The sequence below is a fragment of the Tympanuchus pallidicinctus genome, unplaced genomic scaffold, assembly GCF_026119805.1.
Source record: "Tympanuchus pallidicinctus isolate F22 unplaced genomic scaffold, pur_lepc_1.0 scaffold11, whole genome shotgun sequence".
Classification (NCBI taxonomy): domain Eukaryota; kingdom Metazoa; phylum Chordata; class Aves; order Galliformes; family Phasianidae; genus Tympanuchus; species Tympanuchus pallidicinctus.
In genome coordinates, this window is record NW_026294627.1 from 11779041 (window position 1) to 11793229 (window position 14189).

Sequence of the window (14189 nt, forward strand, 5' to 3'; positions counted from 1 at the left end):
GGTAAGCACTTACCACAGAATCACAGAATGGCCAGGGTTTGAAGGGACCTCAAGGATCATGAATCTCCAATCCCCCTGACAAATGCAGGGCCACCAACTTCCCCATTTAATATTAGACCAGGCTGCTGAGGGCCCCATGCAGCCTGGCCTTGAACACCTCCAGGCACGGGGCATCCACAACCTCTCTGGGCAGCCTGTTCCAGCACCTCACCACTCTCTCTGGAAAGAATTTTCCCCTGACATCCAACCTAAATCTCCCCTCCCTCAACTTAAAACCATTTCTCCTTGTCCTGCAGTTATCAACCCTTTCAAAGAGTTGATTCCCCTCCTATTTGTAGGCTCCCTTCAGGTACTGAAAAGCTGCACTGAGGTCACCCCGCAGCCTTCTTTTCTCCAGGCTGAACAAGCCCAGCTCCCTCAGCCTGTCTTCATAGGGGAAGTGCTCCAGCCCCTTGATCATCTTCATGGCTCTTCTCTGGACCATCTCCAACAGCTCCCTGTCTTTCTTGTACTGGGGGCTCCAGAGCTGGACACAGTACTCCAGATGGAGCCTCACAAGAGCAGAGTAGAAGGGGACAATCACCTCCCTGTCCCTGCTGGCCACCCCTCTTCTGATGCAGCCCAGGATACCATTTGCTTTCCGAGCTGCCAGAGCGCACTGCTGGCTCATGTTAAGTTTTTCATCCATCAGGACCCCCAGGTCCTTCTCTGCAGGGCTGCTCTCAAGGACTGCTCCTTACAGTCCTTACAGATGCCTGGGATTCCTTTGGCCCAAGTGCAAAACTCTGCACTTTGCTGTGTTGAACCTCATCAGGTTCACCCAGGCCCACCTCTCAAGTCTCTTGAGATCTCTCTGAATGGCATCCCTTCCTTCCAATTGGAAGGAAGGGATCTGTCTGTATTAATAGCACCATTTTTTTATAACATCAGCTAGATATTAGCATTAAGTTCAAGAAATAAAATAAGGAAAATCTACAGACTTGCACTACATTAAGACAGAATCTTCACTGTATACAAAGTGGAGACTTTAAAATGTGCAGACTATAAATATTAACATAATATTAATATTAATTTAATAATTAATATTATTAAAATATTACAATCTTTCTTTTAACAGAATTTGATTTACGGCGGTTCCTGTGTACAGAAAGTGAGGAGCTAGTTTGGAAAAGTGAAGGCTTACCTTCAGATGATCTTTCAATAGAAAATGCTCTTGTTATCTTGCAGGTAAACTTATTTTTGAATATTGGAAGTGTTTCAGCTTCTGCAGATTTCAGTAACTTCATATCTTTCTGGAATTATGAACAATTTAATTTTCATAGTTTTATTACCATAAAGCATGCAAAAATAAAAGAAAAAGGAAGTATTTATGTATCAAAATGAAACAAAAAAACCCAAACAGTTGAGGGACATAGGGATGTGCTTCTTCTGTATTATGGTTTTCTTCCAGATGTCGAAGAGATGAAACCTTCTATCAATCTATTAGTCATCATTAACAACAATATAAATGGAAGACTATGTCCTATAAACATGCATTTGGCATGTTCTAATACTCTTTTTGTTTTGAAAACAGGAAAGGAAATATGCAGATGTTGTTCAAAATATCTGGATGTGAAATCCTTAAGTGTTCATCAGATTAGCTGTGTGACATAGGACATAAAATGCCATTCATTTAAACAAGTAGCGAATACCTGAGAAAAGAATTATAATAAATTATATTTAGGTCACTGTGACAGTAGTGCCTCCTATTTATTTCCATGGAAACTACAACATTCTTGACCCATTCTTGCTGTCACCACTGCTGAAGCACACCACTGTGCTCACATCCCCTGTTGGTCAAGCAAGCAACAATAAATGTCAGTAGATGCAGTTTTTTCCACAAGGAGGAATTCAGTTCCACATCTGTGCTTCATGTGCACTTCCATGTCAGATGTCATTTTGTCACGCTGCCTCGCTGCTGCCATCTGTCCCATGGCAACAAAATGTAATGGAATATTGGTGGGAAGGGTCAGCCTTTACTGCCTTACCACCAACATCTGCATTGTGGGCCAATGTAAGAAAATAGAAGGCATTACTTTCAGAGCAGCCCACAAATTAATATATTCATGATTATTATAACATAATTGCATATGAATATGTGACAGTAAATGTACGTTATGCAGTTGTACACTCATACAATACTGTAGTTATAATGTAGTTATTACATCTGCTGGAAAATAAAGATTTAATGCCGTTTAAGAGAGGAGAATTAACATTTGCTGCACAACTTTGCTTGAATGATTGATGGTTCTCAGAAACCAGTTACAGCCTCTTCACCAATTTAATTCTGCTTTATCATCTTTATATGAGATCTAGCTATTCCTTTCTCACTTTGATTACAAAGTTCTTCAGCAAATATGATTTTGTACTCTCAAATGTACTTAAATGTTGTAACTGATTTTTTTTTTTTTTTTAGTTAAATATATTTCTCTGTGTGTAAAGAGCTTTTATCAAGCCATTCCTCAGCTCAAATTGTTTTCTTGTGCATGTGCTTTATTCAGCATCCTTTTAAAACTGGTAATGAACATGATATTTTAGTTACATCCTTCACAGGACAGTCATCCAACTGTTCAAAAGAATGATAAGACAACAGTGTTCTACTGCATGATTTCGTTTTTTATTATTGTTATTATCGTAATGGTTATTATTGTTAATGTAACAATATAGTAAAATTAAGTATATAGCAAAACATCCTTAATATCACTGTAGAGAAAGGAGACTAAATTTGATGATTTTTCTTTTCCCATTCAATTTAATTCTTAAATCAGATTTTCTAATGTTTTTTTTTCTTAGAGTAAAGTTTGCCCTTTTTTGATTGACCCTTCATTCCGCGCTACGGAATGGTTGAAGACACATTTGAAGGAATCACGTTTGGAAGTTGTTAACCAGCAGGTTCAGTGTTTTCTTCTGTTTTTCTGGTCTTACAATTCTGTTCTTCTTGAGAATACTCAGTTCCAGACTTTATAGGGAAGTTCATTAAGTGTTGTGTTGACTGTCAATAATAAATAGGTCGTATTTAGATAACGGTGATTCTTACTTGGTGCTGGTAATTTCTTTACTATGGGAGAATATCAGAGTATTTAAAATTGAGACTCAACATTATTGTAGTATTACTTCTTGAAACTTGTCTCTTTTTGTGTCCTCTCCAAGAATATAGTATTGCTAAGAAGAAGGGAGATAATACAAGATTTTAAAAAGGAGGGGATTTCATTTTTGTATTCTCGGTTGCTCTTCTTTGGATTTCAGGAGTACATATACGCTTCTTCCCTAGGATTTTTATGTTGTGTTTTTATCTACATTGGAAATACTAAGTTAAATTCCAGTTCGAGATAAAGACACCATGTCAGTTAACATGGGTGGATAGGCTTGTTTCATTTGCACAAATATTGGCAGGCTTATGGTGCTATTTAGAAGTCTCTTGTTGCACTGCACCTGGCCTCAGGGCACTGCATCAAATGAATGATGGTAGGTCTTACAGAGATCCCTGCAATCCACGTGGAGGTGTTTTGTTTGCTTTCAAATGGTACTTAAATAGCAACTGAATATTTAATTACTCAGATTGGCTTTGTTACCCTTAGGATTCTGCATTGTTTTGGATCTCCAGTGACTGGAGATGAAATGGAATCTTAAAAACCAAGTGTATGTTTAGATGCATGCAGACAAAAGCCTACGATTTGATATCTTAAGATGAATGTGAATCCTGGCTTTAAGTCTTGATTCAGTTTGTCAACGTAGCTACCTACTGATGCTCTAACTAGTCAGAACTTCCAGATACACCTGACAGACATGACACAAGACCTGTGGTAGATCTGTGGTTGCTAGGCATGTTAAATAGGTTGATTGTGTGTCAGTAGCTGAATCATTCCTTTACCAGAAAACTCATTCAAACGATATACTTCTGGCTGCTATGTGATGCTTGTATTAGAATTGAATAGCTGTACTACTGATGTATAGATTCAGATTTCTGTATAGTGCCTTTCTATTCATTCCTAAAGTGTTTTAAAAATAGTAAAATGTTTACTTCTTAAAACTATCATCAAAGCTCTAAAAATAACATTACTCAGAGGAATTTGATTTCATTTGTCCAGGATACCAACTTCCTAACAACCCTTGAGCTGGCAGTGAGGTTTGGGAAAACTCTTATTATACAGGAAATGGATGGAATGGAACCTGTACTTTACCCATTGTTAAGAAAAGATCTTGTTGTCCAAGGTAAGTGACTAAGGTCTTTAAAAACACTTGTTCAAAGCTTTTGAAAGCTAGATCCATATAGATCTTATAAAACCTGTGGGTTTTTTTGTGTTGTTTTTTTTTTTTTTTTTTTTCTGAAACCCTATGTATTGCCTGGCTTCTTCCTCTTTAATGTGCTGCTAACATTTGAAATATGTTGAGGAATGCTCTTGTTTGCTAAGTTGAAAAATACTGGGAAATATTTAAAAAATTTTTTCAGCTGGAATTAGAATTGTTTCCATAAATTTCTTGTACAATTGAAATTTTAGGTTAATTTCTAGTGGTAATTTCATCACATGGTTTTGGTAGGTCTGTGCAAGTCCAAATGGAAAGGTCTTTTTGAAGAGGGAGAACTGGTGGCTTTTTGAGTCATTTTCGTCACTTAACTATCAAGTACACATCTCCTGTTTGTGAGAATGTGGAGATGGTAGTGAGGACTTGTCTGCATCATTTGCTTGTGATGACTGTACATCTTTTCACTGCGTGGAATGAAATGAATTTAGAAAAAATGTGACTTTGTATGCTACAGTAACTTTGTCCTTGTATGGATTCCATTTTCAACTTGACATTTTTACAACATAAGCCTACAATTTATTCTGATCCTTGGCACAGAAGCAAAATTGATATGTGATTTTCATCTGTACCAGTGTTTTTAACAAGAGATTTATACTTGCAGCGTTCCTCATCTTTCACTCCTACTGCTAAGAATAGGGAAGCAACTAACTGTGCCACTTTAGAAAATTCTCTGGAAGAGAAGTTTTCGCTTTGAAACTTTTCCTTCTTATTTTGTTATCAGAAAGCAAAAATCTTTCTCTAGTCATGCCTGTTAGAGTCTTTTCTGACAAGGCTAGAATGGAAACCAGCCCGCAGTGTAATTCCATGAGAAGCACACTGAGAAATGTAAAAGAAGTATCAGTATAATATAAATTGAAACTGTGACAGCTGGAATTAAAGTGTTTATTTCCTCCTGGATTATAGGAAATGAGTTTGTGGTAAAAAAAAATTATGAGATATTTCTTAATGGAATATTTCTCTTTTCATCTAATAAGTATATATTCAAGGATCTGTAGTTTTATACTCTTTCTCCATAAGTGTCACAGAAAATAATATTTTAATGGAATTAAGATTACACAGCAGCATCAAACTTGTAAAAGAAATGTAACAGATTGAGAGATAACCTAATGCTTTGATATCACTATCAGAAAATATTGAACCTTCTTATTTAGCCAGTGTGTGTGTATGGCAGAAATGATTTTATAGAGTGGTACACTTGTATGGGAAAGTAAATATGTTTAAATTATGACAGTATTCTTAGACAAAAGAAGAATTATCCAGTGTGTCTTCTGTAAGGTTTTATCTCCTATCATCATTAGAAGATTTCAAATATTTGTTTGTAGTAGGTTTACATAAAGGTGTTTGTTTGTTTGTTTGTTTGTTTTTTACCATTTATGCTTTATTACTGGGTAATAATAATTAAATGAACCTGGTCAATTAAGTATTTTCATCATGTAACTTTCACATGCTATCCTACACTATTCCATTTTTCTGTCTGACAGTGCAGAATAGGTTATGTTCCATCAGTTTTTATTTATTAGTCTTTATAAAAATCATTTATAAATTGCTCGTAAGTTATCTTTTAATCTATTGGTCATAACAAATAATACAAATGCCTACATTTACTCTGTGACCAATCTATAATTATCTGAAAATAATAAGTATTTTTAATTTACAGGACCCCGCTATGCAATACAAATAGGTGAAAAAATGATAGATTATAATGAAGAGTTCCGTCTTTTTCTATCAACAAGGAACCCAAATCCCCTCATCCCACCTGATGCTTCTTCTGTTGTTATGGAAGTCAACTTTACCACAACAGGAAGTGGCTTAAGAGGACAGGTAGGCAATTAAAACAATATCTATGTATGTTTATATATATATAGATAATGAACATTCATAGGTACCTCTAGCTTTTGGTAGAAGCTGCATGGTACCAGTTGTGTTAATGGGCATGGAGATATTTGCTAGCACGTAAATAGAACTGGTAAAATCAATGCTGATATTAAATTGAAGGTTTAGAATCTTGTTTTTATACACTCTAGGAGTGGGTCCAGTGGAGGGTCACTAAGATGGTCAGAGGGCTGGAGCACCTCTCCTATAAGGAAGGGTTGAGGGAACTGGGCCTTCCAGTACTTGAAGGGAGCATATAAACAGGAGAAGGAATGGCTGTTTATGAAGGTGGATCGAGATAGGACAAGGGGGAATGATTTTAATCTGAGACAGGAGAGGTTTAGGTTAGATTTTAGGAGGAAGTTTTTCACACAAAGGGTCATGACACACTGGAACAGGTTGCCCAAGGAGGCTGTGGATGCCTCATCCCTGGAGGTATTCAAGGCCAGGCTGGATGTGGCTCTGGGCAGCCTGGTCTGGTGGTTGGCAGCCCTGAACGTAGCAGGGGGTTGAAACTAGGTGATCATTGTGGTCCTTTTCAACCAGGCCATTCTATAATTCTATGATATAAGTAGTAAGTCCAATAAAGAAAACAGAAACTATCTCACTGACTTCAGTTACAAGAGATTAATCACTAAGTTTCTCTTTCCTTACAAACTCTTGGAAGTCCGCTTTCAAAAGTACAGCCTACACACTGCTATACAGTCGATGTGTATATATTATGCTATATTGCAGTTAATGTATATAATGAAATATTCCAACATTCCCTACCAAGTAAAATAATCTTTTTTTTTAGCTTTTGGCTTTAACCATTCAGCATGAAAAGCCTGATTTGGAAGAGCAGAAGACAAAGCTGTTACAACAAGAAGAAGAGAAGAAGATACAACTAGCTAAGCTTGAGGAATCTCTTTTGGAGGTAAAATAATGCTACCTGCTGTATCTGCTAGAATGATAACATAGTTTTGATATTTTTACATGTTTAAACGAAGAAGGTGAAAGTATTAGAATAAAGATCCCTCTGAATTTTTGTTTTGATAATATAAAAGTGTTATTTGTCTGGGAGGAAAAAGATGATAATTATATATGTCCATCTTGAAGTTGTAAGATTTCAGTACATTAAACGGTGTCAAAGGTTGCCAAATTTCAGGGAGTAACAGATGCCTGAGCAGGTTGCAATAAAAAGTGTACAGTATTAACACCAGGGCTAGTTTCAGATTTGGCATTCCTGATAGCACTAAAATCAGAGTATTCTTTGATATTGAAGGGACTAACCTAAAGCTCAGTAGAAACTGACTGGCACTGCACTGATTTTTTAAAAAAGAAATCAATGGTTGAGTCGTTGAGCTAAATTCACATTAATCCTAAAGCAACATAAAAAAATCTTATCTGAAGTACTGTAATGGTTTTCTTCCCAAAACCGTGGGGTAGCAGCATGCATGCTGCGGCATCTCTTAGTTTATTCTGATTCCTTAGTGCAAAATCAAACGCCATGAAGAAACAAATAGTCTTGTCCAAGTCTCCAGCTAGATAAGTACATGAATCTCTACATCTAAATGTCCTGATGTGCTGTTAGGAAATACTGATGTGGCTTCTAAGACTTGCCAGTTTTTAAGACTTGCAAACTGGCTGCAAAAAACAGAGTGTCGTATTTTGGAAATACTGTTTTTCACTTAAAATACAGTATGCAGTCTTCATTCAGTTGAGCAGATCTGAATCTTTGAAGCATTGTTGCTGGATTATTTGTTCATGACTGAGACAAATGCTTGAAAAGGAAAAATGAGTATTTACTGTATAATAATCATTTTAATTTTAAAATATTAGGTGAGCATTGTAATAAAGTGTGGAAAAATCATATCACAGGAACACCAAGGTTAGAAAAGTCCTTCAAGATCATCCAGTCCAACCATCCACCTATCACCAATAGTACTCACTAAACCATGTCCCTCAACACAAAATCCATTCCTTGAGCACCTCCAGTGGTCGGTGTCTCCACCCCCTCCCTGGGCAGTCCATTCCATTGCCTGACCACTCTCTCAGAGATCATGCATCTTTTTGTTCTTTTTCCCCTTGGCTGTCCTTGCAAATCATGGTATTAAGGTGTTTTCGTGGCGTAGTTAATTTAGTTGCGTTTATATTTATTGGATAATTTCAGGAAAAGAAAAGTTTAACTGTCTAATGTGTCAAACCCATTTAGTTTTCCCTTTCAGTTGAAGCATGACAATGAAATGTAACTGACAAGAAGTCAATTTTAGGTTGTTATATGACAAAGAAATTGTTCTGAAGTGTATCTACTGAAAACTAAGTTTAAAAAAAAAAAAAAAATCAAAACTCAAAACAATTAAATGATAAGGAATCATTCATTTTCCCTGCCCTTACTACATATGCAACTGTTTGGAGAGAACTCAGAAAAGAGGAGGGTCAATTATGAGGATGTTGAAGGGATCTCTGATAACAAAACTGAAAATATTCATCATTCATCTCTCAGTTTGTATGGATAGTTCTGTTTTTTGAGGGAGAAAGAAGTTGAGTACAGCAAGTAAAGTAGCCAATTTCAGGTTAAATTGGCAGTAAAATAGAAATTAACAACATTTCTGATTTGTATTTCCTGTAGGGATGTTGGTGCAGAAAAATCTGATAATAGAAATTCTCAGAAGCTTACTGGCAGCTTGTGTTCTGAATTTGTCAGTCTGTATTTTGAGTTTGGTCTTAGGTTGTATTTTCTGTCCTTCATTGATACAACATGCCAGTTCTTGAGTAAACTACCTGTACCCTTAGTGCAATCAGGGCTTCAGAAGTATATTTCTCAGCTTTCAAAATGGTTATTTTACAGGTTTTACAGGTGTTTTTATTTTACATAGTGTGTAACGTAGGTGCCTTTTTGTTTACAGACACTGGCAACATCACAAGGCAATATACTAGAAAATAAAGATCTCATTGAATCTTTGAATCAGTCTAAAGCAAGTAGTGCACTCATCCAAGAAGCACTTGCTGAATCTCATAGACTTCAGAGTTCCCTTGATCAGGTAGAAAAAACATTTAGTTTTTCTATTGCTTTTTTTTTCTCTGCTAAAAATAGCAAACTTGTGTATATATAGATTACAGGAGAATAAAATCAGTGCCATACTGAATTTGTCCTGTGAGGTAAGAGATGCACAAATGCAGAAAGCATTTTCAATACTTAAAATTCCTTTGTTTTACATGTGGTCAATATCTGTACAATTAAGAGTCTGCCTGTTTGAATTAAAGAAATTTTTCCCAAAGGCCCATTGGCTGTCGCTGGATTTTTATTTTATTTCTTTTTTTGCCACTGGCTTCTGCGAATATGACTGACTTTCAAGGCTCGTGTGGACATTCTTATTTAACGAAACTCTCAGTACTGCAAAAATGTAGTTAATTGGTGGTGCTGTTCATCAGGCATGCTGCTTTTTGTAGCACGCTACAAGTATTTTTCCTGTTACATTTTTCTCCTGTTTGCTCTGTTTTGAATTTGTTACTGAGTTTTGGGAAGGGCTCTCTGGTGGATGGGGACCTCAGTGCCCCTAGATTAATTTCCAAGACATTCTTCACAACTTAAAGAACTTTCAAGAAAAATGTTTTTTGATATACTTAAAAGCTAAAAGACAGTGCGGAAGTCTTGAGTGCCAAGTAAAGACAGTGTGCCTCGGCTTGAAAAGTCAGAAAGTATTCTGTTTTCTCAAGCAGTGAGTCATATGGATGTTTCTTCAGTAGCACCAGTAAATGTGTATGTAATAGCCAATAGATGGCAGTAACGTACTGTTTTTATGATATCTGTAATTTTTTTATCCACAGGAGAGGAATGCATATCTCCCTTTAGCTGAGAGTGCTAGCAAGATGTACTTCATTATCTCTGACTTGTCCAAAATTAATAATATGTACCGTTTTAGTTTGGCGGCGTTCCTCCAGCTCTTCCAAAGAGCACTGCAAAGTGAACAGGTTTGTTCTCTTTTCCTAAAGCTTTGTGTGCTGCAGATGCATCGATCTGCTTTCATCTTCAGAATTTTTTAGTTGGACAGTTTTAGAGAATAATGTATAATAAGTAGAGATGCTGAACTGTTATGCTTTACGTATTCAGAATGGATGCACAGGAATTTTTTATGGTTAGAATTTTATGATTTTTAATGTAGTTTATGTTACATATGAATTGTAAAATTGCTGAGCCTTCTGAGAACAAGCTCTTATTTTAATTTCAGTCTTGCTCTTTGTCTAAGGTGAGTTAGGAATATAACTTCATTTAAACAAAACTTTCAGTAGTGAGCTAATATCTAAATAAAGCTAATTCTGTCTACAAGGGGTAGAATAAGAAAATGTCTGTATTTCTATATCATCAAATTATTTGAAGGAAAATCTAAACTTTGTGTGTTGTTCTATAAATTTTTAAGCATGCATGTCTGACTGAAAATGTCATTTTTACATTTCCTTCTTCTCAAGGCCATTACATTTTTCTTACTGAAGTGCAGAACTGTGGATTCATCCCTCGTCACCTCACTCTTTAGGCCAAAAATGCACATTGATTAATGATTTGCTATGTTCTTATTCAATATCTCCAAAATTCATCTTCTCTTGGTTCCTACTTGAGAACTGCATTTGCTGGCCTTTTATCATGTAACTTTTGGGTTCCCCTTTACACTGATGTCTCTGCTTACAACTTCACTTTAGCTTCAATTATGCTTCCAATGATGCACTCTTGCCTTCATTAAAGCTCTCCACCTATTTCTTCTTTTCCCCACCATGAGGTTTCTAATTCCTTGTTCTTTTTTTTCCACACGTTTTTGTAATTTATTTCCTGCTTATTATGTTAACCCTTATAATGCTCAGCTTCTGTTTTTGTCAGTCACATCCACCTCCACTTTCTTCCTATTTTCTTTGCCTCTGTCCACTTCTGCATTTTCCCCCTACGGTCTTCTAGAAATTGGGAAGATGCTAGTCAAAGCAACTTGTGAATCCACATTGCCCCTTCTTTTTGTAAGTACATCTCTTTCAGTTTCAGCAAGGTAGAAAGGAACTTCTTTCAGATGAACCACATAGTACCTGTAATGCCTCTGTCCCTTTTCTTTTTTTCTTTGCTTCTTCTTTCTTTTTTTTTCTTCTTGTTGTAGTTGGTCTTTTAGTCTGTAAGTTTTTATGGAGAGATTATATTTACTATTTTCTACACTGCTTAGTTAATTTGAGCCAAATATTGGCTGCAAATCTAGTTAATACATTTAATATCAACATACTTGTATAGAAATTGTCTAAAAATATAATACAAAAGTAATTTTTTTTTTTTACCAAGAGCCATGAAACATCCAGGATATTGATAAATTAAAGCAAAAGAGATATTTTCTTTTCTTATGTTTACTGTAGGTATAATGTAGAATGACATTCACAGTCAGATTATTCAAGTCTGTCATGGAGTTAACTAGATCAACCTATGCCTGTGACAGGGGGCAGTAGGCCCCTGTGCCACCTGGCCCCAAAAAATGGGAAGGATAAGGGAAAGGGGTAGGGAGATGGGATGTAATTATACACTACTTTATTTCTCAGCATGAACTTTACATTTTGTCATGTTTTACTGGTAGCTACAAGTGAACTCAATAGTATTTTTTTAGAGATTATGAGTGTCACAGAGTCCAGATAATTTATGTCATTCCAACTGAAATTCACTTGTTTTTTTCACTTCCACATGAATTTTAGAAAACAAAACTTTGTTTTTAGGATTCAAGCAACACTGATGAAAGAATCGAGTCACTTATTTACACATTGAAACATACAGTGTATGAATATGTGTGCCGTTGTTTGTTTAAGGTAAGACTGTATTCTTCTGGGAACTTTTCTGTTTCATCTTATTTCTACTATTTCCCACATATGAGTGTTTAACCTAGTTACCATTGTAAGGCATTGTGTGCTTGTTTTTATGCTTGTTTGAAAGGAAACAAAAGAAAAACACCAAACAAACTCAAACAATAGACATTGTAATATTCTATTTTCTCTTTTCATCTGTGCCCCAAATCCCTACCTGTTAGCTTGTTTGTTTCCATCTGTTTTCTTGTTTGTCTATATAATGTTCTTAAAGTTGTGTTCGCTCAATATCTGCTTCAGATGGCTTTTCTTACTTCTTGGAAAATCTAGGATAGATACACCTCTCACTTTCATTTTTATTTTCAAATGGGGCAATCATAACATGAGGTGTTTGTGTTATAGTCCTAGGCTGACAAAGACATAATAAATCTGCACAGACCATCTGACGAGTAGTATAAATATTGCAAGTCTGAAGTTTGAGTGGTGAGAATAGAGAGATCTTGGAAGATTTTACTCCTAAAAATCTAGCAGCCCTACACTGGGATGCAGAAGTAGCAGCATTTGTAAGGATTTTGATTTATCAATGTTCAGGTGGAATCTTATGGAATACTGATAATAATTTAAAGTCTTTATTTGAATTTATGATTGTGAAGCCTTCCACTAAGTCATCAGATCTTTTGAATGCTGAAAGGCACCCTATTTGTATATGTCAGAAAAGATGGAATATTTCAAAGCCTGAGTACAGATTGGAGATTTATAATATGGAAGTTTTTCACCTTGCGTGATCTGCCTGGAGGTTGGAAGATGTTGAAAGTGCATAGTTATCATGCAGCTTGACTAACGATCAATCCACTTTAGTTTTCTGTTCTGATAGTGGTCTCAGAGAACAAATAAAAGTGATCAGCAATCTGCTGCTAATTCTGCCTATTATCTGTGTGAGATTTTAATGACAACTGAGGTATAAGGGTGACTTCTGATGAACATGCAAATACTGTTTTTTTTCCTTTTATTCAGGCTGATCAATTAATGTTTGCTCTACATTTTGTACGAGGAATGCACCCTGAACTCTTTCAAGAGAATGTAAGTGCTAGAGAAGAAAATCTGCAAGTGATTAACATGTGATGAAACATTAACATTTACCTAACACAAAATAGGTGGAAGGTTTTTGTCAGTATATATAGGACTCAAAATTTTAGGTTTCTATGTTTCTATTTCTCTATTATAGTTACTTTTAAAAACATCTTGCATGTCAACATTAAATTTATTGGGTTCAAAGTGATGATTACCATTAGAAAGGAAGGTAAAGAGTTGCTATTTGTATAAGAGACTGAAAAAGATGCTTATGGAGAGCTGTTTCAGCTTTTTGTGTGGGTGCTATATCAGTGCTCCTTCTGTCAAATGGCTATACGTTTATGCATCCTTTCAGTTAAATACAGATATTCCTTCACAAGTACAGGAATGCATACACATCTGCTGTGACTGACCATTGCTTGCACATCCTGCCTTCTGTCAAAATGCAGAAAAGGAGTGCAATACCTAAGGAGAATGTAAAACTCTGATTCTGCAACCTGCTGTTGAAGACACTTTCAGGAAAGCGAAGTAATAATGTTTCAATTTATGCATTTCATCCAGTGATTATTAATTGCTTACTGTGTAAGATATCTACAGATTAGAGATCTATTATATTCTCATTTTCCACTAGAACAGGTTCCCCAGGGCAGTAGTCACAGTACCGAGCCTGCTGGAGTTCAAGGGGTGTTTGGACAGTAATCTCAGACACAGGGAATCCCAGATATGTATAAAGAAAGACTAGGAGAAGAACTCATTGAGAGCAGCCCTGCTGTGAAGGACCTGGGGCTTTTGTTGGACAAGAGCCTTTGTGTGAGTCAGCTGTGTACACCTGCAGCCTGGAAGACCAACTGTATCCTGGCTGCATCAAAAGAGTGGCCAGCAGGGAGATGGAGTTGATTGTCCCCCTCTACTCTGCCCTCTTGAGGCCCCATCTGGAATTCTCCATCCAGGCCTGGGGCCCCCAGCTACAAGAAGGATGTGGAGCTGTTGGAGCAGGTCCAGAGAACTGCCATGGGAATGAGCACCTGTCCCATGAGAAAGGCTGAGGGAGGTGGGCTTGTGCAGAAGACTCCTGAAAAACCTCATTATAAACAGGAGGGAAA

At 36.4% G+C, this 14189-nt stretch overlaps 1 protein-coding gene across 4 annotated transcripts in view; it reads left to right on the forward strand.

The window, feature by feature from the left end:
- DYNC2H1 (dynein cytoplasmic 2 heavy chain 1) overlaps window positions 1–14189 on the forward strand; it is a 136267-nt gene that overhangs the window by 58147 nt on the left and 63931 nt on the right. For all 4 annotated transcript variants that reach the window (XM_052670901.1, XM_052670903.1, XM_052670904.1 and 1 more), the window contains 9 exons: window positions 1118–1227; window positions 2833–2931; window positions 4128–4251; window positions 6002–6165; window positions 7013–7132; window positions 9105–9239; window positions 10027–10170; window positions 11932–12021; window positions 13030–13095. In XM_052670901.1, coding sequence (XP_052526861.1) covers window positions 1118–1227; window positions 2833–2931; window positions 4128–4251; window positions 6002–6165; window positions 7013–7132; window positions 9105–9239; window positions 10027–10170; window positions 11932–12021; window positions 13030–13095 — 1052 coding nt within the window. The remainder of the gene's footprint in view (window positions 1–1117; window positions 1228–2832; window positions 2932–4127; window positions 4252–6001; window positions 6166–7012; window positions 7133–9104; window positions 9240–10026; window positions 10171–11931; window positions 12022–13029; window positions 13096–14189) is intronic.